The sequence below is a fragment of the Zonotrichia albicollis genome, chromosome 1 (assembly GCF_047830755.1).
Source record: "Zonotrichia albicollis isolate bZonAlb1 chromosome 1, bZonAlb1.hap1, whole genome shotgun sequence".
NCBI classification, from domain to species: Eukaryota; Metazoa; Chordata; class Aves; order Passeriformes; family Passerellidae; genus Zonotrichia; species Zonotrichia albicollis.
This window is the reverse complement of record NC_133819.1, coordinates 57,342,293-57,369,589: the sequence shown is the minus strand read 5'-3', so window position 1 is coordinate 57,369,589 and position 27,297 is coordinate 57,342,293. Positions and strand designations below refer to the sequence as shown.

The 27,297-nt window shown below is 37.5% G+C and overlaps 1 protein-coding gene across 16 annotated transcripts in view; it reads left to right on the top strand.

Annotated features, from left to right (window-relative positions):
• TNS3 (tensin 3) overlaps window positions 1–27,297 on the top strand; it is a 201,999-nt gene that overhangs the window by 95,528 nt on the left and 79,174 nt on the right. For 14 of the 16 annotated variants that reach the window (XM_026798154.2, XM_074542013.1, XM_026798159.2 and 11 more), the window contains 7 exons: window positions 234–317; window positions 3,507–3,619; window positions 5,279–5,339; window positions 5,494–5,569; window positions 15,960–16,089; window positions 17,034–17,099; window positions 20,424–20,528. In XM_026798154.2, coding sequence (XP_026653955.1) covers window positions 234–317; window positions 3,507–3,619; window positions 5,279–5,339; window positions 5,494–5,569; window positions 15,960–16,089; window positions 17,034–17,099; window positions 20,424–20,528 — 635 coding nt within the window. The remainder of the gene's footprint in view (window positions 1–233; window positions 318–3,506; window positions 3,620–5,278; window positions 5,340–5,493; window positions 5,570–15,959; window positions 16,090–17,033; window positions 17,100–20,423; window positions 20,529–27,297) is intronic. The other 2 variants (XM_074541948.1, XM_074541973.1) reach the window with 2 other exon arrangements.

Genomic DNA, 27,297 nt, shown 5'->3' with positions numbered 1-27,297 from the left:
TTGCTCAGGAAGGAAACTATCTTAAGGTGTTGAATGAGAAGGTGTCAGTGGAATAAACACCATTGTCCACAATATCCAAATTATTAGAGTTGCTAGTTAGGTGCTTGTTTTTTTAATTTTTCTTAACTTCCCTCCTTTTTTTCTTCCAAATATTTTTGCATATTTCAAGCAGTAGCCTGCTGAATTTTTGAGATAACACCAAAGCAGAATAACATGTGTCTCTTTCTTGACAGTGCTGATCAGGCTCTAGACAGATTTGCTATGAAGAAATTCTTTGATGATAAAGTTTCAGCTTTAATGCAGCCGTCCCAAAGAAGGTATTCAATTTGTTTCTAATTTATATCAATAGGAAATGTCATAATTATCTTCTGCATCCATCCCTTAGTCCCTTTCCAGCTATGTGGAGGCCATTTCCACAAGATCTTTCAGTGCTTCCTGAATTTGCAGCACTTTAACTTGTATTAATATTCCTTGATTGATGAGATCTCTCCTTCAGTTCCAGCACGTGGTCCCAGACAGACAAGACCTTTTGTACCAAACTGTTATCTAAATGGGTTCTCACTGCATTGTTTCTTAAGAAAGAGATGTCACAATCTTGATTGTTCCAAGATAATAATAAACTAATTTTTCTGTGATACAATAATGAGTATGCAAAGTATGCTGATTAGTGTGCAATTAAGATATTTTTACTACTTGTTTAGAGGATCTGCAGATTATGCACTTGCCCCATGTCCATGCTGGTAAATGTTTGTCAAAGCATGCGATATTCATTATGGCAAGTTCATGTATCTGGATGTGTTATCTTTTCAGTCTGTCTGTATGACAAAGGTTGAATTAGGATTCAAAGTATTTCACTTTGGAAAGTGAATAGTTCTGGGGTTCACTATCTACTGTGACAGGTAATTGAAGAATTCAGTACCAAAAGAGACTGATACCCATCAGACAAATAATTGTGATATAGGTGAATCTCTTTTAGAAATATAAAATGTCATCTGGGTTTCATTTGGTAATTACTGGTTTGGTTTTTTTTTTTTTTCTTAATCCTTGTGCATGCAGTAGGTAGTTTAGAAGTTGTTTATAGTATAAGAATTTGCTAATAATTAAAACAGAAAAACCAGTAGTAATAACTAATATAAGGTGTTTGGTTCTGTTAATCTCTAAATAAAAATGTACCAGTTACTTTTTTAACCCATTAGGTGACATGCACAGCTCCTTTTAACTTGAAAAATAGTAACACAACATTCCATTAGACTTGAAATAAACTTTTCATTAGTAGAAGTTCACTGGCCTTTTTTTTTGTTTCCATTTTGTGCTTGCATATATGTGTATATGTGTATTGCATTTCAGTAATAAGGATTTGAGAATGCTGCCTACCAGACAGAGAAGTGTGAACCATAGCAGCAAAAGGAAAGAGATATTGTTAATCTTCCCATTCCGAAGCCCTAGACAGCAGGCATATTTCAGTGAGAGCTAGGAACCTCCACAACAGCCTCTGAATTGTGCATCAGGGTAGTTTTCCAACCATATTGATGGGAAGTTTCAGTAGCTACTAACTTAAGTGAACTGTAGGTGAGCCCTAAAGCGAGACATTAGGTATAAATGATTGCATCTGTCTTTCCTACATCCCCTTTAAGGACACTTACTTAATTCTTCTGGGGGTAACTGCCGGGAGGAGGGCCTCAGAGATACTCGCTTTCCTTCTTGACTGAAGGAGTTACCATCTTTCCTCACCAGTACTGAACTTGAGCTGCCCTTGCCATCTTCCATATATATACGCATTACCACTTAGGAGGGTAATTTCTAATGAGAACAGAGGTAGTTTTCCAAACTTTATGTCAGAACTGTTATCCCAAATCTCATCTCTCCTACCTTTGCCTGGCCTGGCAGTGGCCACTAATCTTATTGTAGAGAAAGGAAAACTCTCTTAATATTTGTGGATAACTTTATACTCCTTTGCCCCCATTCTGATGAGTCAGTGGCCTTTTAATATGCTTTTTCTCTGAAACCATTTAGGGTAATTAATTAGTGATATTCTTGTTAAAACCCAGTCGATGTATAAATGGGTATAATTTAAGTGGATCTCAAAATTGTAAAATATGAAAATGCACCCATTTTTCACATTTTGAAACCTTTTCTCTACCAAATCTTGTCCAGATAAAAATAAATTGTCACAACTAAGTCACTTAGCTTTTTCCTACTGCTAGTTGGGTATTGTAACAATGACAAGAAGAGTAGCTGTAGACCAGATCTATTTTGAATCCATTCTCAGATAAGCAGTTGAAGATTTCTCTGAATGAGAAATGCAGATAGAGACCCTTCATATGAAAAAAATTTCTCACAAACCTTCAGGATAAATGTTTGAACACTCGTCTCAAAAATAAGCTGTCTCTAGGCCCCTTAAGTGCACTACCTTGAGAAAGGTTTTCAAAAATTTCAGTCTAATTTTTGTAATAATTAAAAGCTGGTAAAGAGAAAATGGTCACATTGGTAATAGTAAATAATTTATTAAAGTCGTGAGAGGTCACTGACAAAACATTTTAACACACTATTTTTTGTCACGTTAGGTGTGTCAATTTGTAAAATTTGTGCTTTTGATGTACCAAATCCTTTCAGAAAGACTGAAGGAGAAAACAACAACAAAAAAAAGCCTTTTCTTAACATTTGAAATAGAGCTTTGCAAGCTCTCTGTAAAATTAAATCTATTTTAAATTACCCACAACCCCCATTCTGGGATAGTAAAGCTCTTGTTACTCAGCACGATATCCTTAGTTGTGGTTTTGCCAGGAGTTCGGCTAATGAGATCTGTGCATAAAGGTGAAAAAAAGGTGATTTTTCTCTATACATTCCTGAGAATAAAGTTAAATGAAGATTGTCTCATAGGCATGGAAAAAAAAGGGACTCAAAGCTGGTGGAAAAATTAAAGACACCGCAGTGGTGTTTACTTGCATGTATTAGCTCAATTGCTTGTGACCATACCACATATTAAATCACAGAAATAGAATATTTTTCACAATGCTGTGGTAGTTTTCCTCGTTTGGTGCTGAATGAGATCACTTCTCATTATGAAGATGTTATTTGACTGCATTGCTCTTGAGATTTCTGATGAGGGACCTTCTTGCTCTTGTTTTAAAGAAGATGACTTCACTGTAAATTGGATGGGAACCATATCATGCTGCTGTGAAAGACATTTAAGACTACAGTTGTAATTAGGAATGTGTACCAAAACAATTGACTTTACTGTCTCTTCCACTTAATTTCTTACTTAGAATAGTAATGTAAACAACTAAAATAAAGATACCAACAATAGCAATGTAACAGCCATGGATTTAATACAGTGGTAAATTAAAGTGTCTTTTCATGCTGTTTTGTGAAGATTATTGTTTTGGATTTATGTGCATTGTCACAATACTATTGATTACCCATTATCTGGAAATACCATTGTGTAAGTAATGTATTTCCCTAGTATTGGTGGTTTTATATAATTCAGATAAACTTTTTGTTTTCAGATACGTGCAGTTCTTAAGTGGCCTTCTATCTGGATCTGTGAAAATGAATGCAACCCCTCTTTTCCTGCACTATGTTATCCTTCATGGCATCCCCAACTTAGATGCTGGGGGAGGTAAATTACCTAATTTTTCCTATTCAGGTGTAGGATCAAAGTCTTGTTTCATTTTGGAACTTTCTAGAAAGGCTGCATCAATCTCAGATTAGAATTAATATCTTTTTGATATCCATCAAAATATTCCCAATAAAGTAGCCAGAAGAGAAGCATTCTAAGAGTAAAAATTGGAGCAGGTGAAATCAATTTCTTGTTTTTTGTTAAATGAATAGTTGATGCTGTTTGTCTCTGCCTATCTCTGAACAGTTGTGGTCTCTGTTACTGTAAAGGATCTGGGAACCTGGTCTCGTTTCATATTAATTTCCTCTTTGTTTTGGGAAATGATTATAAATATAATCTCTTTTCTGTGTTGAGAATGGATTTTGTGTTGATAAGCTGTTCGGATAGGGTGTACTTACAGAATTACACAGAATAATTTCGTTTGGAAAAGGACCTCCAAGATCATAGAGTCCAACCTTTGACCCATCATCACTTTGTCAGTGAGACTATGGCATTAAGTGCCATGTCAGTTGTTTCTTGAACACCTCCAGGGATGGTGATTCCACCACCTCCCTGGGCATTCTGTTACAAAGTTTAACAACCCTTTCAGTGAGAAAATTCTTCCTGCTGTCCAAAAGGAGCTTTCTCTGTGCAGCCTGAGGCTCTGTCCTCTTATCGTATCATTCGTTGCCCAGAAGAAAAGTCTGACTCCCACCTTGCTACAATCTCCCTTCAGGCAGGAGATTGGAGTGATAAGGAGTTATATGGAGTTATATGGAGTGATAAGGTCTCCCTGAGCCTCCTTTTCTCCAGGTTAAATAACCCAGGTCCCTGAGCTACTCCTCATATGTGTGGACATGTGTGGAGACTCTTCACCAGCTCTCTTGACTCTTTCTGGACACACTACTGCATTTCAGTGTCTTTCTTGAAGTGAGTGGCCCAGAACTCAACACAGTAGTTGAAGTGTGGCCTCACCACTGCTGCTGACGTGGCTTGCTATCCTAAGTGGATTTAAAATTAAAATGATAGAATGAGATAATGTGCTAGAGCACAGTGAAGGAATAAACTTTAGTGGTCGCACTTGATGAACTTAGAGGTCTTAATGATTTATGATTTCTTTCTGCATTTTTATTATCCGAAGGTAAAATAGCATTGGTCTTTTGTAATATAATCAGCATGAATTTGAAATGAATATATTTTCATTGTTGTTTAATCTTTTTTTTATTTCTAAAATAACTGCTTTAATGAAGTTAGGGTATTGTTTGTTCTAGTTAGAAATTTAAGGGCCTTATTAATTCTGAAAAAAATCTGAAGATCAAATAATCTGTTTATTTGGAAAATGTTTTTATTTTATATTGGGGGTTTGCTTTCTTTTGGCCAGTATCATTCTTCCTTTATTAATTTCATTTTCTTGCAGAATTTATTTCCTTCCTTACTAGAATCCTTTAAAGTCCCTCTCTATTGAATTCAGAACTAGTCTAAAATAAAATAAAATAAAATAAAATAAAATAAAATAAAATACCTTTTAGCCAATTTTGCTTTGAAGGGTATTTTGACAGTCCAACATTACCACTTATGTGCCATTTTGCTCAGTCTGGTTGTGCATGAAACTTCCTAGTTGTAATGGTTTTCCTGTATCTGAATGTTACAAAACACTCTTTTTTGTTGGATTCTTTTCAGCTTGTTGGCCTTTTCTGAAGTTATACCAGGCTATGCAGCCAGTTTATACATCTGGAATATAGTAAGTTGTAAGCATTTTCCACTATGATTTGGTTTAGGTTTTAGTTTCCATTATTGCAGAATTACATAGGCTTTTTTTAGTTTTGTTTGTGGGCTTCTTCTTTGTTTTATGGTTTTGTGTCTTTAAACCATGTATTTTTTTTTCTTCTGTCAAGTAGCATACAGTCAGAAAATCAAAGTCGAATCTGCATTGCTATAGACCCTGCCCAGCTTTTGAAAGGAGATATTATGGTGAGTTAGTTGTATGGAATGAAAATCTATTGACATGACATTTAGTTTACAGTTTCTGACCTGTTTTGTGCTGTAAAAAAATTATTTAATGAAATGTCTGGAAATACTACAGAATAATTTAGGTTAATTTAGTCATCATTTTTGGCTTTCATGGGAATAAAAAATCTTGTAAAACTCAAACAAAAAGGTTTATAGGAGCAAATTGTTTTCAAAACAGTTGCTCTCAGCATTCTCATTTTATAGCATCACCAAGTCCAGTAAGACCTGTATTGCTCTTTTCTTTATAAAAATAACTGTGGGGAGTATTTGTAATCTGGCGTTAAAATATCTTGCCCTCTAATTTGGCAGGCAGTGTGCACAACTGTAAAACTATCTGCTATAAAGAAAATGCCTAAGTAATTCTAAATTGTTCTGCACTCAAAAAAGTGCTATACCAAATAAGGGATAGGTAATGTCCAAAGTCTGGCCAGCATAAGGTTAAATTTTGCAGTAGCGAGACAGGGCATGGTTTGGACCCAAAGGTTATTTTGTATGACCTCATGTTATTTTTCAGGGACAGGGGGAGGGCTTCCTTCCTCATCAGGTAGCGTGATGGAGGGAGTGATCAGGTTTTGCTGAGTTTTCTGGGAGGTAGGGGGAGGAAGAATGGGAGAGGTCTGTGAGCAATCGTGTGTGAATTGTCTAGGTTTTGTTTACTTGTACTCTCTGTCATTTGTATTGTTGCTGTTACTGTTTGTGCATCCAATTCTCCAGCCTGCTGCGGGGGAGAGGGGGAGGGGTAGTGCTTGAGCAGTGTGTGTGGTTTGGAGTGTTTCAGTGAGAATACTAATTGGAAAACACCATTTCTGAACCAATTTGGCACCCAATGTGAGGCACAAAAGGTTAGGATAGCAACAGGCCTGCTCAGAGTGGGTTTGAAACAAATTTCATCTAAGCATTTTGTTGCATTAGGTACAGAGCCACTGGTCACAATGTTGCTTAATTTGTCCATGTAGTGTGGTACCTAACTTTATATATTTCCATACCTCATGATATTTTTCAGATCAGGGAGAGGGGTCAGGATTGTTTTGTTGGTGTACTATGTGATACAAGCTTATGATGTGGTAACATCAAGGACAGTGAGGGTCATTTGGATGTGTATTGAGTACTGCTCTCCTGCCCTTACCTCCAGCATTACCTTTGGGAGTCCATTAATAATCATATCCAGTTTGTGGGGGGCACAGTGGAGAATGATTTTCCCAAGCTTTTCATCTCCTTTTTCTCTTTCAGACCTCTTACAACAGTTTTTGAAAATTTTGAATTCCCCTTGGATATTAAGGAAAGCTTGTTCTTGTGGCTAGGTCTGCCAGCTCTCCTCAGTCTGGTCCACATCATGTTAGTTACAGGAGATATTTTTTGGAGGGTCTTTCAGAGATCTGCCCTGAGGGTGGGTCATCATGAGTGGCATGGAAGGTAGGAGAAAATGGGCCAGCTTCTGAAGGACTATTCTACTCCAATGGTTTTTAAGCTCACCCCTGAACAACTACAAGACTCTGTTAAGTGATAAAATATGCAAAAGAAGAAATGCTGTGGCAGTTCCAGAAAGGAATGAAGTTATGCAATGTGCAGGGCTCTGGCATCTGTTTATTGGACATTTCTCATTACCAGACAGCACCATCAGTGGGAAGGGAGGAAAGCATATCAACAGGCACTGTGGCCACTCAAACTGCAGCTGAACCAGGGGAACAACATGTGCTGGTAGCAGTTGCTCCTATACAGAAGAAGAAATCCAAGACTGAATCAATTGGCATAAGGGATGAAGAGGCAGTAGGGCACTCCACAAGAGGAAGAAGCAGGGCAATCACCTGACATCTGTCTCTGGGTGAACTATGAGGTATGAGTAAAGATTTCAGCCACCAGCTGGGTAGCCCCTGATGATGTGGCTGGTCTAACACTGGGATATTGTGGCCCACGATATGAAACCAAATGGTAGTGAAGCCAAGCAACTGGGATTTGTGTCTTGGAATGCATACATTGGGATTGGGAAGAGGACAGCGTCTCAGCCTCAGGAGGTAACTACTGTCAAGTATAGGGAGTGTCTTGTATCTTTACAAGAGTGATCTATTAGTGCAGTGAGACAAGTGGAACACCATGGAGAAAAGTACTTGAGAGAAATAGCTGTGCTGGAGGTGCTTTGTAAGGATTCAAATAATGAGCAATTCCCTATAAATCCAGATGAAGTCTGGTGTACACAAATACCGCATGTGGTGGAAGTTCCTAGGAAGTGCACCATTGCTGTATATGAACTCATTGACAGTGATATCATGGAAAGAAAGTGAACAAAGACCTTCCTCCCTATGGGCCTGCATCTTGTCCATAGAAAGACTGCCCCAGGACCTCCTGGAATTTCAGAGAGGACTATCAGCAATTTAAAGAAATGTCCCATGCCCTGCCAGTACAGACCAGTCTCTGCTATTAGCATCAAGTGTTGTCCTGCTCAAGAGAGAGGGTACACCATACAAAGTAACCTGTGGTTTTACGGGCATAACCATGGAGAGGATATATGGAGGTGGGATGGAAAACCCACTTCTGTCCTAGCAGCACTGCTGTGTGAATTGAGAGGAGGCACTACTGCAGGAAATTCTTCAAGGATAAATCCTGCTCCAATTTCCAGTGAGTAAGACATCAGAGAGAATAGGAGGGCTGATGCTACTTCCAATGCTCTTGAAGGGATCTCTATGCTTACAAGAAATAAGTAACAAGTACTGTTACAGGAGGGGCCTTACCTTCAGCCAGGTGTGGGAAAGGGACAGTCTGATTTATTTGACTTCATGGATCCCACAGCCTGGAACATCAGACCCACATGAGTGTGAGGTTTTAGTTGACACCAGTATACAATGTACCCTGATGCTGTTGAGATATGTAGGAGCAGAATCTTTTGCTGTTTCTGGGGGGACAGGTGGTTGTAATGGAAGCTGTAGTGAGCCTGACTGGGAATGAATGGAAAAACACCCAGCTGTGACTGGTCCAGAAACCCTGTGCATCATTGACATAGATTACCTTAGGAGAGGGTATTTTGAGGCCCAAAAGGGCATCATTGGGCTTTTGGTGTTTCCACAGCTGCTGTGGAGACAGAGGAAATTGGACAGCTGAACACCTTCCCTGATCTCTCAGAGGACCCTTCTGCTAACAGTCATGTTAGCATGACAATGTAGCCTTGACAGTAGCACAACAATGACACCATGTTTTGTCATAGCATGGTGGCCCTGGTTGGGTAATAATTAACATTGACTCCATGATTCCAGAAGGCTGATCAATTGCTTTATTAGACTATACTTATTAAGAAAAACATATCCCTTACAGACAATCAGATACAAGTAGACCCTATTGGTCCTTGAATCCAAATGCCATCACCATTGGCCAATTAAGAAGTTACCCATTGGTAAACAAATCTCCATTCCACATGTTCACAAAAGCAGGTGCAGCAAGTGAAGATAAGAATTGTTTATCATTCTTTTCTCTGATCTTCTCACAGCCTTCCCCAGGACAATGCCTGGGAAACTTGTGCCTGTTGCTCTCTGTGACCAGAGAGTGGCTTGCCGCAGTGATTCCTCATGAATGAAGTGATTCATCCTCCAGAGAGCCAGGGAGTGGTCAGCAAGACTTGCTCACCCTTTATTAGTACTGTGTGGCCAGTTGCATAAGTCCATTGGAGAGTGGACACCACTTCTGAGTGCTGCTGTGCTGGGCATGCTGGAACTTCACTATGAACTGGAGCCCAAGGCAGCAAAATGGTGTCTCTTTTCACATTGCTAATGCACTTTTCTCCATTCCTTTAGCAGAAAAGTGCAGGCAACAGTGTGATGTTACCTGGAAGGATGTCTAGTACACCTGAAATGGACTGCTCCGGGATTTGAAATAGCCCCACTATTTGCCATGTACTGATCCAGACTGAACTGAAAAAGGGCAAAGCTCCAGAATACTTGCAACACATTAATGACATCATTCTGTGGGGTTACACAGCAGAGGAAGTTTTGGAGAAAGGCAAGAAGACAATCCAGGTCCTCCTGAAGGCTGGCTGTGCCATAGAGCAGAGTAAGGTCAATGGACCTGCTCAGGATATTCAGATTTTAGGAGTAAAATGGCAAGATGAGTGTTGTCAGGTTCCAGTGGATGTAGGCAAAAAAAAAAATAGCAGATATGTCTTCCCCGTCAACCAGCAAGAAGAAAACACAGGCTTTCCTAACTGATAGAAGTTTTTGGAGGATGTATTTTTCAGATTTTAGTTAGATTGTAAGACCTCTCTATCAAGTGAAGAATGATTTTAAGAAGAATGATTTTAAGTGTGGTCCTGAACAACATCAAGCTTTTGAACAAATCAAACAAAAGACTGCTCATGCAGTAGCCCTTGGGCCAATCAAGACAGGATAAGATGTGAAAAGTGTGCCCTATACCGCAGCTGGGGGGAAAATGGTCTTTCCTGAAGTGTCTGGCAAAAGATATCCAGGGAGACCTGAGGACAAGCCCTAGGGTTCCAGAGTCAGGAATCCAAGGCCTGCTACACCCCTACTGAAAAAGATATCCTGGCAGCTTATGAAGCTTTGAGCTGCTTCAGAATGACTGACATCAAAGCACAGCTCCTCCTGGAGCCTCAACTGCCAGTGCTGGGTTGGATGTTCAAAGGATATTTCATACATGCCACTGATGCTTCATGGAGTGAGTCATGCTGATCACATGGCTAGCTTGAATAGGAAACCCCAATTGCCCAGGGATCTTGGAAGTCATCACAAACTGGTCTGTAGGCAAAAATTTTGTACTAACATCAGAGAAGCAGGAGAAGAAGGTGACATGCTGAGGAGGTCTCACTATATAATCAGCCCCAGAAAATGAAAGCAATATGCTCTCTTTACCAACAGTTCTGCTGTATTGTAGAGATACATTGAAAACAGAAAGCTGCTGTATGGAGTCCTATGTGACAAGCTGCAGAAGCTATTGAGGGACAAGGTGGATCAAGTCAGGTCACAGAGCTGAAGGGCATCCAGTTGCCTTTAGATATTAGTGAATGAGAGAAATGTCCAGCACGCTACCATGGATGGTGTACACTGACTCATGGATGGTGGCAAGTGTTCTGTGGGGGTATCTGTATTGGTGGAAAAAGATTAATTGGTAGCACAGAAGTAAACCTATCTGGGCGGTTGAATGGTATCAAGACATTGCTGCCTGGATAGAGAAGTTGCTGCAAAAGTACCTCACGGAGATGCACACGTACTGAAGAGTTAGGCTGCTGAAGAACGTTGCAACAACAGGTGGCTCAAGCTGCCAAGATTAAAGTGTCTCAGGTGGATCTGGACTGGGAACATAAGGTTGAATTACATCTGGCTTGGTGGGCCCATGACACCTCAGATTATGAGGGAAGAGATGCAACATACAGATGGGCTTGTGATTGAGGGGTGGATTTAACCATGGGCTCTATCTCTCAGGTTATCCATAACAGTGAAATGTGCTGCAATCTAGCAGGACAAGCAAGTAAAGCCCCTGTGGTATGGTGGACAATGGTCATAATATAAATATGAGGAGGTCTGGCAGATTAATTGCATCACACTCAGGCAAACCCACCAAAGGCAAGCATTACCTTCTTACAATGCTGGAAGCAACCACTGGACATGTACCTTGTACCTCACACCAGTGCCAGCAGCACCATCTTGGGCTTTGAAAAGCAAGTCCTGTGGAGACATGCCACCCCAGAAAGAAGTGAGTTGGACAAGGGAACTGATTTCAAAAGTTGCGTCATAGACACCTGGACCGGACAGCATGGTATGGAGTGGGTGTTTCATACTCTTTATCATGCACCAGCCTCTGGGAAAACTGAACATTACAATGGACTGTTAAAACCATATTGAAAACAATGGATGGTGGGACCTTCAAACATTGGGATGTAGCAGAGGCCACCTGCTAAGTTAACACAAGAACTCTACCAATGGAGCTGGCCCTGCCCAATTGAAACCTCCACATACTGCAGAAGGGAATAAAGACCCTGTGGTGCATGAGGAATATGTTAGGCAAGACAGTTTGAATAAGTTCTGCTTCAAGCAAAGGCAAACCTATCCATGGGATTGTTTTTACTCAGGGACCTGGATGCACTTGGTGTGTAATGGAGAGGTACAGGAGAAATGTGGTGTGTACTTCAAGGGGACTTGATTTTTGGGTGAAAACAGTAATATTAAATTGTATAATGTTGGTTGCTGAATGACACTGCCAGTGTAAACAGTGAGAACAAATAGTGAGAATGGACCGCTCCAGATACACCACTCATGAGCTCCTGTTGCAGCTTGCAACCATCCAACAGCACACCAGCCCTTCTGCCTTAGAAGACACCTAGGACAATGGAAGTGATAGTCATGAACTGAATGAATGCAAGCAGACAACTTGAAAGGATTAGGCCAGTGACTATGGAAGTGATACCTGTGCTTGTGTGTGTGTGTGTACATATATATATGTGTGTGTGTGTGTGTGTGTGTGTGTAGATGGAAGGTGTGGGTTTTGGGCATGATGTAGATGGCATAGAATAAGGCATGGATAATGTCCTGGTCCTGTTCAGGACAGTTTTAATTTTTGCAATAGCCAGAAGGGGCATGGCTAGGACACAGATTATTCTATACCACCTTGTTTCATTTTTTTGGGATGGGGAAGGGCTTTCTTCTGGTTTGGATTGCATGGTGGAAGGAGCAGTTGGGCACTGTTGGGGATTCTGTGGGGGGAAGGTTTGAGTAATTGTATATGACTCATTCATTTGTTGTTGTTGTGGTTTTTATTTTCTTGTACACTCTGTTATTAGTATTGTTGCTGTTACTTTTCATTGTCTTATTTCACTGTTGTTTTCAATAAATTGTTTTTATCTCAGTCTGTCATCTTATCTTTTGTGCCTCCAATTCTCTTCAGCTTGCTGCTGGGGAAAAGGGGAGAGGGTGTGGTTGAGTGGTGTGTGGTTTGAAATGTTTCAGTGGAAACATTGAATTGGGGAATACCATTCCTAAACCACAAGTATCCAGATTTGGTATCAGATTATTTTTTTCCCTCTCCCTATTCAGTTCTGTATATTGTTCTTTTGTTCTTTCACTGAAAAAGGGACAAACAATTTTTAAATATACTATTATAAATTGGCATACTTTGAAAGTTTGAGACAGTTTCAAATTAAGGACATTTTGTTAGTTTTTGAAGGACTGTTGGTGCCTAAGGAAATGGAATAGATTACAACAGAAATCAGTCTGAGATAAACTCAGTATCTCTCAAATGAGATTTTAGAATAGAAAAAGAGCATGTAGCTTTTCAGTAATGCATCTTTTAAAAGGGATAATCTTCCATAATCTCATGCTATTATCTGACATAATTATGAGCAAACCAGTGTCTTTTACAGCACTTCAGTATTTTCTAAACAAAAACTTTAGTTTTGAATATTTTTTTATTCTGTCTAAGCAAAATCTTCAGTGGTATCAGACAAAAATAATGATTTGTAAGATGCTCCACCTCCAATTCATAAAAGGTTTAACTGTTTGAAATGCATGTTCGTTTGTTTTAAAAAGGTAAATATCCTTTCTTGCCTTAGATTTAAGGAATTTGTTAACAATATGTGAATAGCATGTGGTGATACAGAACAGATGCAGCTGTTGAGAAGCTGGGGCAGCTGCTGCAGGCCAAACGGTGCAAATCCTCAGTGTTCCCAGGTCCCAGTCTGGAGCAGGTTGGAGATGGTCGAAGAAAAAGGAGAGGAGAAACAGTCCAGGAAGGAATTTGGACTGTTTAGCTAGAACTAGCTAATAAGCAGAAGCAAAAGCAAGCAGAAGTGAGAGCAGAGAGAGAGAGAGAGGGCGCAAAGCAGAAAGCCACAAGCAAACGAAAGCAGTCCTATATACTGCCTGTCTCTGTGTCCCTGGTAAGAGAAACCCAAACAAAACTTTCACTCTTCAAAGCCAGTCTTAAAGGCACAGAACATATGAATGGGGATACAAGCATCATAACGTCACCCCAGGACACTTGAGTTAATTCTTGATTATGGCATCAAAAGGTAGTGAAGTCAGAATTCAAAGTTATGCTTAGACTTCATTGAAAGTTTATTATGCATACTGAGCACTAAAAGATGGTTTTAGTCTATGGATATAGAGGTAAAATATTACTGATTGTAAGAGAGAACAGATTTTCATTAAAAATTACAATTCTCTGTAGCTAAGTTCGTTAGGACAAAAATTAAGTTAATTTTAACTGAAATTAATTAAAACTTTAAATTATTTAATTTTAAACTAATCTGGGTTAAATCCAAGGCTGGTACTTTGGATTAGAAAGTAGAAAGAAGGAGGAACTCCCTCTGTCATTCAGTATTTTTATAAATGAGATTATGTAAAAGGCAGTACATTTTGAATAAATCCAACAACTGTTCAAAGGTAAAATTTAAATTATATATGAATGTATATAAACTTAAAGATGCTCTTTTCAAGTATTTTTGCTCACATAATACAATTACATGGAGTTATCACAGTTACTTTCATATAATTCTACATTTTGGAGCAGGTTAATATGGAAAATAGATTTGTAGAGACCCTCGAGGGGTAGTTTTAGATGATTAGCTTTAAAGCATCTACATCACAGTGTGGCAAAAAGCTGATAGGCCAAGAAACACTTACAGTGTATTGTAATTAAGAAATAGGCTTCTGATTGTGATGGCATGATTTATAACATCTGTATTGTCTCAACCTTCTCAGCAGACTGAAAATAAAATGAAGCTTTTAAAATGCCTCTCAGTTGCCTCATCTCTAGATGATTAAAAAAAAAAAACCCAACAGGTTAGTTCTAATATCTCTCATCAGGGCTCTCGTAATTCTGTTTCTGTCCATTTTTCACTTCTAGGCAAACTTGCCTTTTTCATCCTTTGTGATGGTGTTTTGTCCTTACAGAGCTGCTTGGCATGCTGGAGATTGAGCACTTGTTTATTGACTCAAGCAGTCAAACTTTATTCATACCTTACCTTTTGGTAATTAAAGTAGTCCAGTCATGCTGGTAGTTGTGTTGGACTAAAAGGAAGTAGATCCCTTTAACAGGGGTATGTACACAATTAGTGCATGTAGGGCACTGTCTAAAGAAAGAAGCAAATACTATTTTACCTGGTATTGCCAATATACTGTAGGGGATTCTCTTAAAACAAACAACCAACCTCCTTGCTTTCCGATTAAACAGAGACTACATGCACAGAGAATCACCCAGCCCTTATAATAGTTTAGGAATATTTGATTTGCATACAGAATACTTGACAAAAAACCATTTCTGGTATATGGGCTGAACTATTTCAGAAGTTGTCCTGTGTGCCAGGTATATGGTGAGTGCTGATTAACTTCTGGAATTTAGGATATCATGAGGTTACTATAATGAAGACTAGATAGTAACATCTTGTTAGATTTTTCATTCTGTAGTGAGAAGAATTTCAGCACTATATTTTAACCCCAACTTTCAGAAGCATCCTTTGTAAGCTCTTACATTTTTCTTGCATTATTTAATTTGAGTAACTCTATTCAATTGTTTGGCATTTTCTATCTAGGATGCTTTTCTTATTCTGACTTTAATAAAAGTGATATTTTTTTTTCTTTTCAATGCATTTCAGTAATATCTGCTTTATCATAAAATCCTGATATAATCAGGATAGTATTACAAAATTTTCAGTCCTGTGACTAAGGTTGCCAAAATTTTTACATATTGCTGTAAGAATGCTGAGTGCCTTTGTATGACAGTAGAGTCAGAGAATTAGTAAGTAAAATATCCATACATTTTGTCTAAGGGAAGCTGGTGTTAGACAATGGGTGTGGTGTTCACTTTTAGCTACTGAAATTCATACTAGATGTTTTTCTAGAGTTCTTGTTCTAGTCAAGGTGTGAATACTGCTATCAACTTCCTGCAGTAACTTAAAATAAGATCCTAACATTAGCAGGTTTTTTACAAGTCCTAAAATAGATATAATCAGCTTGCAGGCTTGCTTTGAAAAAGTCCTCATATTCTTGAGTTATTTTGAAAAGAGTGTGCTGAAATTCATTAATTTGGTAGGGAAGAGGTCTGTATACAGGTCAGCATTTCAATATTGTACATATTGTGTACGGTATCACAGATATTGTGATTCTGGCTCATAACCTACTGACGGGGGACTGATAATGATGAAAATAGTGATTATTATTTTTTACATATCTAGAAGTATCCTGGCTTGGACCTGTGTAATCTTAAAGGATTAAAAAACACATACCCTGCTTTTTTCAATATCAGAGGTGTCTACAATAAATTGTGTTGTGGCTGCCTTAATTATCAACTAATATATACACATTTGTTCAGAATTGTAAGAAAATACTATCTGAGATAAAATGTTGCTCTGTTTTTCTAGATAAAGTGTTATCACAAAAAATACAGGTCAGCTACTCGTGATGTGATTTTTCGCCTTCAGTTTCACACTGGAGCTATTCAAGGACATGGCTTGGTGTTTGGCAAAGAAGATTTGGATAATGCCAACAAAGGTACTTGTCTTCTGTGGTTGGTTGGATGTGTGTATGTGCGGGTGTGCAAGCATATGCATGTGACAATCTTCTTCAGCACCCATTCTCAAAAGGATTCTTTTTTTCCCCCCCCTTACTTATTTTTGGGGAAAGGGAGACTGCATTGAGTTAGTTAAATTGTAATGTGTAATACCAGTAAAACTCTAATGACAGGAAAAGCTCTTCAAGCAAGTTAATTGTCAGAATAATTCAGATAATCCTACACAGTCCTTATTACCTTCTCCCTCATTTAAATGGTGACTCTCTTTGTCACCATTGAAGGAAATAAGATGAGCTAAATTATTCTCTTTTCTGGCTAGTGAAAACCGTCATAAAGTCTGATAATGTGTTTGTGACATAGTCTGAGTCTTTTAATATGCTTCAGAATATCAAAGAATGGACACAGTTTTCAGACACACTTGAAAATGTGTCACGCTAGTCCTCATATTTTCCAAATCATACTGTCAGTTTTATTGTGTTCATATGCAGGATTGGAACTTCCTAAGCCTATGTTACTAGCAAACTACAATCAATCATATTTTCCTGCATGCACCATAAGGATACCAAAACTTTTGTGGTCAAGTATTGTGGTTTAGGCAATATGGGGAGCAATTTTAATTTTCCTAGGTGTGTTTTCTTTATAAGTCACATCGGTCTACTGTCTAGAGAGAGGATTAGGATGTACATCTCTTCTGCTTTTGACTGTTTTAGAAAGCAAGCAAAACTCCAGCTGGGATTTATGTGGTCTTTTCTGGAGAATGTGTGGCACAAAAAATATGGCTTTTAAAACCAGATCACTAAGCTGCAAGTGGGAAGGGAAGAGTGATGAGGGCACATGAGAAAGCTGTAGAGAATCCTGATTTCTGAGTGCACTGAAACTGCTCTCCTGGGAAACATCTTGCTGAATTCCTGTCCTTTGTTCTCAGATGACCGTTTCCCTGACTACAGCAAGGTGGAATTAGTGTTTTCAGGAACTCCAGAGAAAATTCGAGGTGAGCATAGAGAACCAAAAATATGCTTAATTTGAAAATAAATCATATTGAAATACACATTTCTTTAAAAAAAATATTTTTTCCTCTTTTCTTCCATTTCTCTTGTAAAAAATCTGAAATTTTACACTTTCATTAAAATATATTAGTTATTGGTTTAAATTTGGAAAAGTTAATAAAGACTCTGCATTTATATCAGCATAGAAGTCACCAGATTTCGTTTTAAAGCTATACCAGAACACTTTCTACAACTAGTAGAAAACTTTAATGTATCTGGGTAAAACATAGATAGTAGGTGGTTTGGTTCAACATAAGTGACAGCAGTGGCCTATCCCATAACCTCTTTTGGATGTTGTCATAATTGATTATGTTTGCAGTATTGAAGTTTGGACTGTCTTCAGTTTAGTATAAAGAGATACAGGTGTAGTTTTCTTGGAAATGTTTCTGCTTTGAAGTTGGCTTGTAGGATATTCTGCATGCTTCCAAAATTCTATTTTATTATGTTTAAGATTATGTGATAATTCTTACTTGCAGTAAGAATTTAAGATTATGCAGATCATTGCAGCTTAATTCTGTTAATGAATGTGTTCTTAATAATTTTATGGTGTCCCAAAAAGAATGGATTCTGCTTCAGACTGATTGAAAACCAAATACTCTTAACTGTCTCTCTTACACGTATTCCCATTCAGTATCCTCACTGTCCTGTGAATTGTGTATTTTCCTCCTTTTTTTTCCACATGAGTTTGATAATTATGGCCATAGCCACTAAGAATTTGGATTCTGTCCAACTGAGCACAAAAATCTCACTTAACCTGTTTGAAAGCCATAAAAGAAAACCAGTTTTATAAATGAATTTGTCTAGCTTGTTCTAAATGTTTCTGGATAGTAAATGTTTGAAGATAGGCCAGTTAACATGCCTAAAAAAGGACCAAAATTTTTTTCAAGTTTGCCTTCCTTAGATGACAAATGAGAGGTGTGGATTTTTTAGTAGGCTTCAAGCTGTTGAAAAGTAAGGTTGTAAGTAATTGGATATTTGTATTCAGTTGCAGTCTGAGGAATTAACTAGGTAGGAAGAGCAGCTCACCTTTGTTACTCAACAAGTCATATTTTTTTAAGAAGAAGTCTATGCAGCAATCTGGGAAGACGTTGAAAAATTCTGTAACTGTAGCACCATAGTATATGATCCCTATATAATGGTTAATGCTTAGTTTTGCACCATACAGTGCTTAATACAAATACCAGAGATAAATGTGACCTTGTGTTAATCCTCTACATCTGTGCCAGCTTGTGCCAGCTAATGCTTCCTTATTTACTTGTATTAGTGATTAATATGTACTAGTAGAGATCTTAGTTTTGAGAACAAGGATCATCTATCTCAGAACAAAGAATGATAAGAGAAGGACATTATGACATCACCACATTTGAAATATTCTCAAAGAGAAGAGATTAATCAGAAAATCTGGAGCCATATCCAAATAAGTCCACAGAAATAATTAGCATATATGCATGTATTCAGGAAATGTGATGAGTATGTATTTGTTTCAGGAATATAATGTGGTCTGTTATGTTACTGGGAGTACCTGCTTTGAGGAGAAATCTCCAAGCAGCCAACACTGCTAGTTATGTTGGCTTTCTAACCTATGAATTGGTTGGAGAGTTTATTTCCTGGTTTTTGGTGACATCTTGAAATACTTACTTACAATTTCTGCAAAATGGGTTTTCCACATCTGAAAATATTATAGAATCATAGAAAAACTACAGGGTATCTCTGGTTCATCCTCCTGCTGAAGCAAGGCTCATTTGTAAGATCAGACCAGTTTCCCTAGAGCTTTGTCCAGTCAAATAATGAAAAACTTCAAGGACTGAGACATCACAGACTCAGTGGGTGGGCTTTTTAAATGTCTGTCTGTCCTCACAGTGGAATTATTTTTTCTCATTTTGACTCTAAATTTATCTAGATTAAAATTATTCAAATTATTTTCAAATATTCCTTTCCTTCTGCCTTGCTCCAAACTGGCTGTTTCTAATACAGCCTTCAGGAGGCTGCTGTCAGCTCTTTGTCAAGACCATCTCATCTCCAGACTGAAGAAGCCCTGACCCGTCAGCTTTTCCTCACAGGGAGAGTCATCCAGTCCTGAGCACCCTGGTCATGCTCCCCTGAACTTGCTTCAATTTGTTAATATAATTTTTGTATTCTGTAGCTTTAAGCTGGACACAGTGTTCTAGAACATAACTGACTGTGTTATTTTTAAGAAAGAATGCAGTTGCCAAGAATATAATATTCTTGAATATTTAATAATAAAGTTTATAAATCTGCCTTGTTACAAATGTCATCACAGAAACTCTCTATATATGGCTTTTTCCAGGCTGCATATGAAGGTACAGGACCATAGCATTCTAGTCCTATTTGTAACTATTTTTGTTTTAAATGTCACAGTATATGCATAATACTGTTGCTTTAGAAAAATTTACAGTAGGACTTGCTTTGTAGACACAACCAAAGGTTTCATAACAGAATTTCTTTGTTCCCTAATCTAGACAGAAAAGACAATCTGTGATTTGTACCAGTATCAAAGCCACGTTCACAGTAATGAATTCTTGATGCCCGTGCTTTGCTTTTGAATCGCTGCATTATGCCTAAATTCCTCACTGTATCCATTTAAAACCTGAACATTATTTAATGCCTTGTTAAGGGCACAAAAACATGGGTTACTGCTGAAAATTCCAGGTGTTTTCAGCAGAGCATACTTAAATGCAGCAAAACACATTGAAAGCCAGCTGTCTAGTCTCAGATTCTGCAGAGCTGCCACCTTGGAGGAACTGGAAGGGACATGAAGTCACAGTTTTCAGCTCTTCCTGTTGATCCTTAGTGATAAATTGCTCTGGTATCAGAATGATAATCTATATGAATCAGAATGAAATCTGTAACAAAGTCTAATTTTGTCATTCCTTTAAAACTATCTCCTTACAGATACTCATAGTTTCATTCTCAGAAGCTCTTCACCATGTCTGACCCTCTAGGGCTGGGTGGATCATCTTTGTTACTTGTGTTTAGGGACTGATCCAAGTTATCAGCCTACATCATAATCAAAAAGCTCAAGATAAAATTATCTGAATGATAAATGATAAATTAAGCTTTTCTTCTTCTTTTTAAACTGTTTTATTTAACCTTTCTTTCCCTTTTGCTGCTTCTTACATTTCAGAATAGGTAGTTGCCATTCAGGGAGCAAAGGTCTGTCAGAAGGCTACAGACATACGTACATATGTGTGTGTATATAATTACATATGTGACTGGTAATTTTTGGTTTCAAACACGTCTCGTTTTAGGATGTGAACACCTTCATAATGATCATGGAGTAATAGTTGATTACAATACATCAGACCCACTGATACACTGGGATTCGTATGAAAATATGAGCCCTGATGGGGAAGGTGAGTAATTTTGTCACATTAGACCAGGGCAAAACATTTTGCAACAGTTCCAGAGTGTTCGAAAGAAGAAAGGAGACCTCATTTGCTTGAAGGTAAGGCCACTTTACTGATATGTGAAGTAGCTTTCTACCCTTCCCTATTTGGCATTAGTGGTTCTAATTTAGGAAAGAAAGCTGTAGTAGTTGAGATTCCTGTCAATACACAGAATGAGCTGAGACACAACTGATTGATAGAAGTTACTTGTAAATTTGCCTAGAGACTTCTCCTTGTTCAAAAACTTCTATTTAGAATTCTATTGCAGAATTTTAAGAACAACAGAATTATATGGTGAGTTTTTAGCTTTTGGTTACTTTGTTATCTGGAGTATTTCAGAACATGCACCAGGCTGTTAATAAACAAATACTAAAGGGTGTGCCTATTTTAATATCTTCCTTTGTAAATGTACTTCTTTACAGATTTTTTAGATTTTTTTTCTGTAATCAGACGGCAAAAGATGAGAACCTTCAGTACTGCCTTCAGCTTCTGACTCCAGTGTGAATGCTCTCCTGATGTTTTGCTTGAGTGAATGCTGTGCTTTTAATGGATGTAGTTTTCATGTAAGGACTCAGAATGTTACACCTGTGGCTGCACACGTCAGTGCACATGCGTGCCTGACTTCTTACAAGTATAAACATCAGATAAGATATTGAATAGATGCCAAAGTTCTTGTTTTTACAACTTGCTTGTTATCAAATGAGAGACACATGAAGCCAGGATACTTAGGTAGCTGCTCTCTAGGTTCAGTTTCAATTGATTTTTATAGTCTGGATTTGGCATTGACCATCTAATGACCATATCAGTGAAGGCAGAAGTTTACTGGGAGCTTGACCTTCTACCACTGCCTCACTGTTGTAATAAGAGTATTTCCTAATGCACAGGAGACTCCAACCTGCAGAAAACTGGAGGAATAGAGAGGGTGGAAAGAGAACAATCATTTTATGCAGCAGGTAGACCACTCCATAGGGAGTCATCAGAGTTGATTGAGACTGTGCAGTGTATTTTAAGAGTAACATCAGAGAGACTGTATCTTGACTGGAAGTGATGTCTTAATTCCTACCCATGATGTTTCAATTTAATTTATGATTCTTTCCCTTCCTTCCTCTGCCATCCTTTCCCCCTTCCTTTGCATATACCTAGCCCTCAACAAGCAATGCATTGATGTAAAATATTTTTTAATTGCTGAGATTGATTGGCTAGATGGGTTTGTCCTTCCCATCCTCATGCATTGCATTGTAGGTAACTACAACAATGCAGGAAGTTGAAAGCAGAGATAAACATGCAGGCAGCACTCTGTTGGAAGATACAGAACTGTATGCTGTTCATGTCTTTAATAAGAGTTAGTCAGGGCTCATTTTCAAGTACAGCTAGCTTGTTTGCCTGCTGTTCAGAAGTCATATGTGCTATTTAATAGATTTTTATATCTAATTTGTGTGCAGGGTACTTTTTAAATTACCTGAGATAGACCAGAAATATGATATGATAGCATAGATATTAAGAATTTCATTGTATATCTGCAAAAAAACCTACTTGAGTTTAAGCTAGAAAATATACCACAAGATTAGATGTATATAGTTATTCTTTTCTCAAGTAAATATTTATGAGGCAGACTGTTGCCCTATGATATTCAATAACAGAATTGCAGGCAGAGCAATGTCTCTGCATAGGTTGAGCAAAAGATCACGAGGAGCACATACACAGGCAACAGATATATTTTTCTCTTAAGGATGGGGTCTTTACTTAACACAAGTTTGAGCTTAGTCTGCTGCTTAGGGTAAATATAGTGCAGTTAGGTAATCTTCTGTGTAAGATTTATAAACACCCGGACAAGCTTCTCTTTAGGGTTTGTGCAGATGTTTAGTATCATGCTTGTGTGTTAAAAATGTGTATTGCATCCTAGTTTTCACTAAGGTGAGGTACCACTACGAGGAGATAATGATTTCACATCCAGAATGTGATCAAAGTCAAAAACCTTAGAATATGAGGCCTCTAGCTGTAATCCTGAAGTCTGAGAGAGAATCTCTTCTGTACTTTAGAAAATGTAAAGGTGCAATACATGGCACATTTGAAAGTGCATAACAGTGGTGATATATTTAAGGTGCAGGGAAGTGTCATATAGAGCACCTTTTTCAGTTCTACTTTAAGTTAAACCCATAGGCTTATGTAGGATCTAGTCTTTATGGTTTTACTTGTACCTGTTTTCCCACAGGAATTTCAGTGGTAACAGTATGAGATGTTAGTGTGACAGATGATTCTTATATTACAGTTATACACCTTTTTGTTAATTTCAAAAAATGTGAGCCTATGAAATTCCTTACCAAGGTGGTCAGGAAGGCTACAGCAGAACCTTTGTGAACATGAAATTGTTTTGTAGGTATATGTGCATGGAATGTGTATTTCCAAGTTCCTATGTTAAAATAGAAATTAGAAGTGAATAAGAGAATAGTATCTCTTTTGAAATGGTACAACTATTTGGCTTTATTACCAAAAGAACAAAAGATGGGAAGACATGATAAAAGAAAAATATTCCCAAAGGCTTTTGATTTACTGGTGTGATACAGTATTATGGACATAAGCAACTGCCTTTTAAATGATCTTGAATCCTTTGCTAATAAGATTGTGTACATAGGTGTTGAATGTAGCCAGGCTGTATTCAGTTTGTTATCTGAATTTAGTTCTTTATCCTTCATTCTTAATACTCTTACAGAATTTTGACAATTGGAAAGCAATAAATTATTTGCATTTCTTCTTATAAATACTGTTTCTTTTCCGATCCCTTGGGAAGTGGTCCTCCATAATAGATAAAAAGTTTTATGAAGTTCTTAATTTTCAATTTATGTCAGATTTCCTCCTCCTTGAGCAAGACATTAGCACAGAGACTTTTGTTACACTGATGTAAAAGTATGCATTTAAGTGTAGTATTTGGGACCAGAAGAATTGGATCTTCCCACTGCTGTGTAGAAGTTTTGCTTTTCCTATGTTTTTGAAGTCAGGAAAGACTTTTGTGATAGAAAAGAACAGAAATGACTTTTGATCTTTCTGAGCTCTCTTATTTTTTTCTTTAAAGTGTCACTTACCATACAATAAATGTGTATGGATTTACAAAAGGTTGTTCTTTTGCTGCAAAATACCAAGATACCTGTGGCCACACGTGTATCTTACAAAATGTCTCTCAAATATGAAATGACAAATAATATTGAAAAAGGCTCCCCAAACCAGAGGAATTGAGGTAAATGGTAAAGATTTGATTTGTCTTTTGTTGAGGAATTTTTTTTTAGTTTTCAGTGATAATTTCCAGGATTTTTACTTGGCATAAGTGCATAAGAGCTAGTTAGTGCATAAGAGCTACTGTTCTTAAACACTTCCCTCCTGCTGAAAATGCAAGTCTTTTTTGAATAGGAACCATTAGTTTATATGAAACCTGCCAGTGGATCCTGGTAAAAACCTGGGCTCTCAAGTGTTCTGAAAATGAAATCAGATTTCAAAAAGATATTGAAATAAAAAGATACTAAAATAATATATATTGCTAAAGAACATAAACTTATTTAAATAGAAAAGGTGAATTATTGGAAGAAGAGATGAATGCTAGTCTTCCTTTTGCACTGTCTGACTGCTTTTTCTTAAGTCTATTCTAAGTATCCTGGTAGCACATTAAAATTATTCTAGAGAGAAAATGCCATTTGTGTATGTGGCATTCAGTTGCCTGAGATACAGGATTTTCATTTTTTTTTTAATAAAGAAAGCTGGTAAACCCAAAGTTCATTGTTGGCCAAAATAGTATTTGTTTTGGTTCAACTGAATTAAGTGGATTGGCAACAGAAATGCACAGGGTTCTTGTTCAGTGTTCCATTTTAAGACATCTCACTTCATTTAACAACTGCTACAACCCCCTGCACTCTTTTGTCTTCCAACTCTACAGTCTGTGGAAAGAGAAGCACATGTGCATGTTAAAATTGCTTAAAATGACAGATGAAGGACTTTGATTTAGTCTTTACAAAGCAGACACTTAAATTTCTCTCTCAACAAAGCCTTGCTGTTTGTTTCCCAGAAAACTACCTTTGCTTGCTCAGTGGTGCTTGACAATTAGAACAGAAACAGTTCTGGCATAAAAATGAGGGTTTTAATCCAAATAGGGTAGGGCTGAGTGAATCCAAATTCCTATGTCTCAGGAGGGTTGCTTTCCAAATTTTCTAGTCTTTTGTAACTGAAATCAACAACAGTCAGTCAAAATTTGCCAAATATATATAAACTGGTTTGCTTCTGCTTTTTTCTTCTCATAAAGGAAAGTATCTGAGAAGTGTCTCCATGTATGCAATAAATGTTTCCATGGAGGCAATAAATAACCAACATTCTGGTATGCACCCATGTCATGTCATGAGACAGGATGTTTGACTTTTACTGAGATTTTTTTGTCCTCTTCAACCCAAAGTAAATAGCTATTCAGTAGGGAGGTACCCTCTTATGTTGTTAAACACTTGCAAAGGCCCCTTCAATAATGTAAAACTCAAAAGTTGAGGCAAAACTGCTTGGTTTTGTCACTTTACAGGAATGCAGATGACTACCAAAGAAAGTGGCAGCTTTGATGCCATTTCTGATGAGTGATGCTGAAGAACAAATTCCTAGTGAATAAATGTTAATTTCAGTTTTTAGTCACCAGTTGGATGCACTAACTTTTGAGACTAAGAGAAATTTGGTTGAATGTAGGGATAAAAATGTGTCCTCTAACAATTCCCCTCTATTTGACAGTAAAAACAGGGAAGCCTATAAAAGATAGACAAATTTACACTATAAAACGCTGCCGGCTTAAAACAGTATCTGAAACATTGTGGAGTGTCTGTTTTTAATTGATTTTTCTTTGAGAAAACTTAATTCTTCTATTTCTTGCAGTTTTGTATGTTCTTTTCTTGAACAGATATAATTTAAATTAGTTTGTCTACTTAATAATGAAGCTGACAAAGAGAGAAAAATTAATATAAGATGGTTTCTTTAGTATGTTAGAAACATTGAATAGAAACACAGGATTACAAGGTTTCATTTCAAAATGTGCAGCAATAGGCAATTCTCTTTTGCCTTCCTCATTAATACAGCATTAATTTTAACAGTACTGTGGCTTGAATTTTTTGTTACCTCAATATGTTAGGGAGTAAATATAATTTCACACAGATGTTTTCAAATTTGTGCTTGATAACTAAGATTGGTCTGGAATGTATTTTCTCTGGGCTTATGCTTTGGAGATTTGGTATTTTTGGTTGTGTTTGATTTTGTTGGGGTTTTTTTGGTTACCAAAAATAAAATTATTATAGTATTTTGCATAGGTCAGATAGGAGCCAACAGTTAAGTGCAGCCAGGGGCCAGACTTTCAAAGGATTTGCTCATTCAAAGTTACTTTCTTGTCTCTTTTAGGACTATATAATAAGATATACTGAACACTTCATTGAAAGCCTAGAGGGTTTACTTAAGTGCTGAGCTGAACTCCAGTTCTGTTGAAAAATATTTTTTTCCTTTTACCCAAACATATAACTATGTTGATAAGAAAATGTCTGAAGTGAGAAATTATGTGTATTTTACTTAGTGCCCCGAGACAGTGATTTTCTCAGGTACCATTTAACAATTCTGCTTAGTTTAAACTTAGCTCAGATAAAAGGAGAATCTCCCCCAAAATGCAAAGGGCCAAAGAGGAATAGTTCCTTACCTAAATATTGAAAATCTTATGTTTGAAGACAAGAGAGATGAGAACCAGGGTTCCCTGGGCCCATGAATTTTTTCTGTGAGCCTCCTGCCTCTCACTATCTATATTTCCATTTCTGGGAACACTTGCTTCCACACCCCTTGGCATCAATGTTTTTAACAGTGCACAAATTTATCTGAAGCACAGGCTGCACTTGTCTAATACTTCCAAGCTACTGCAGAACCAGTTTTTTGCTTTCAAAAGAAAAAAATGCATTTTAATGTCCTCCAATTTATTTTTGTCTTGTCTCAGTAATAGGCAGTGTTGTTATCCCAAGGATTTATTCACTCACCCTTTATCAAAAGCTTCATTATGCTTCTAAACTCAAAGACCATAAGGTGAAATTTGAGTGGTTTAATAGATGTTAATGTAGTTTATGCGACATTTAAATGTTCTCTGCAGTTCTACTTTTGTAAGACTGTGCAAAAGACCTCTCTCTTCAGCACAGCAAATTCAGATAGTATAAAGTAGGAGGAAGGTAACACATGTGACTGTGACTATGTGGCGGTTTCGATTCAAAAACTGGGCAGAAACAACAATTAGGTGTAGTGGTTTTGGTCTGCCAATCTGAGTTTCCCAGCCAATGGGTCTAGTGCTGGCCAAATCACCAATGCACTCTCTAGAATTATTTACTCATCTTCTGCTGTGAAATAAGGATTAGGAGGAGGGCAAAACAGGCTCAAAACTTTATTAAAAAACTTTATTAACAGAAGTAAAGGAAAAAAAATCATAAGAAATAAGAATAGTAAGAAAAAAACAAAAGAAAAATCAGAATAAACCTTCTGTTCAGAACACTTCTCTTCCTCCCACACCTTCTTTTCTTTCTTTTACATTTACTGACAATGTAAAGACATAAAACCTGAGACTTGCAGTCAGTTTACCACCTCTAAAACAGTCTTTTTTCAGTTCTCTTAAGAAGAGGAGTCTGTCTTACCATGCTATGGAGACTTCTCCACATGAAACAGTTCTCTTGTGGCATTAAAGTCACAGCAAATCAGCAGGCGC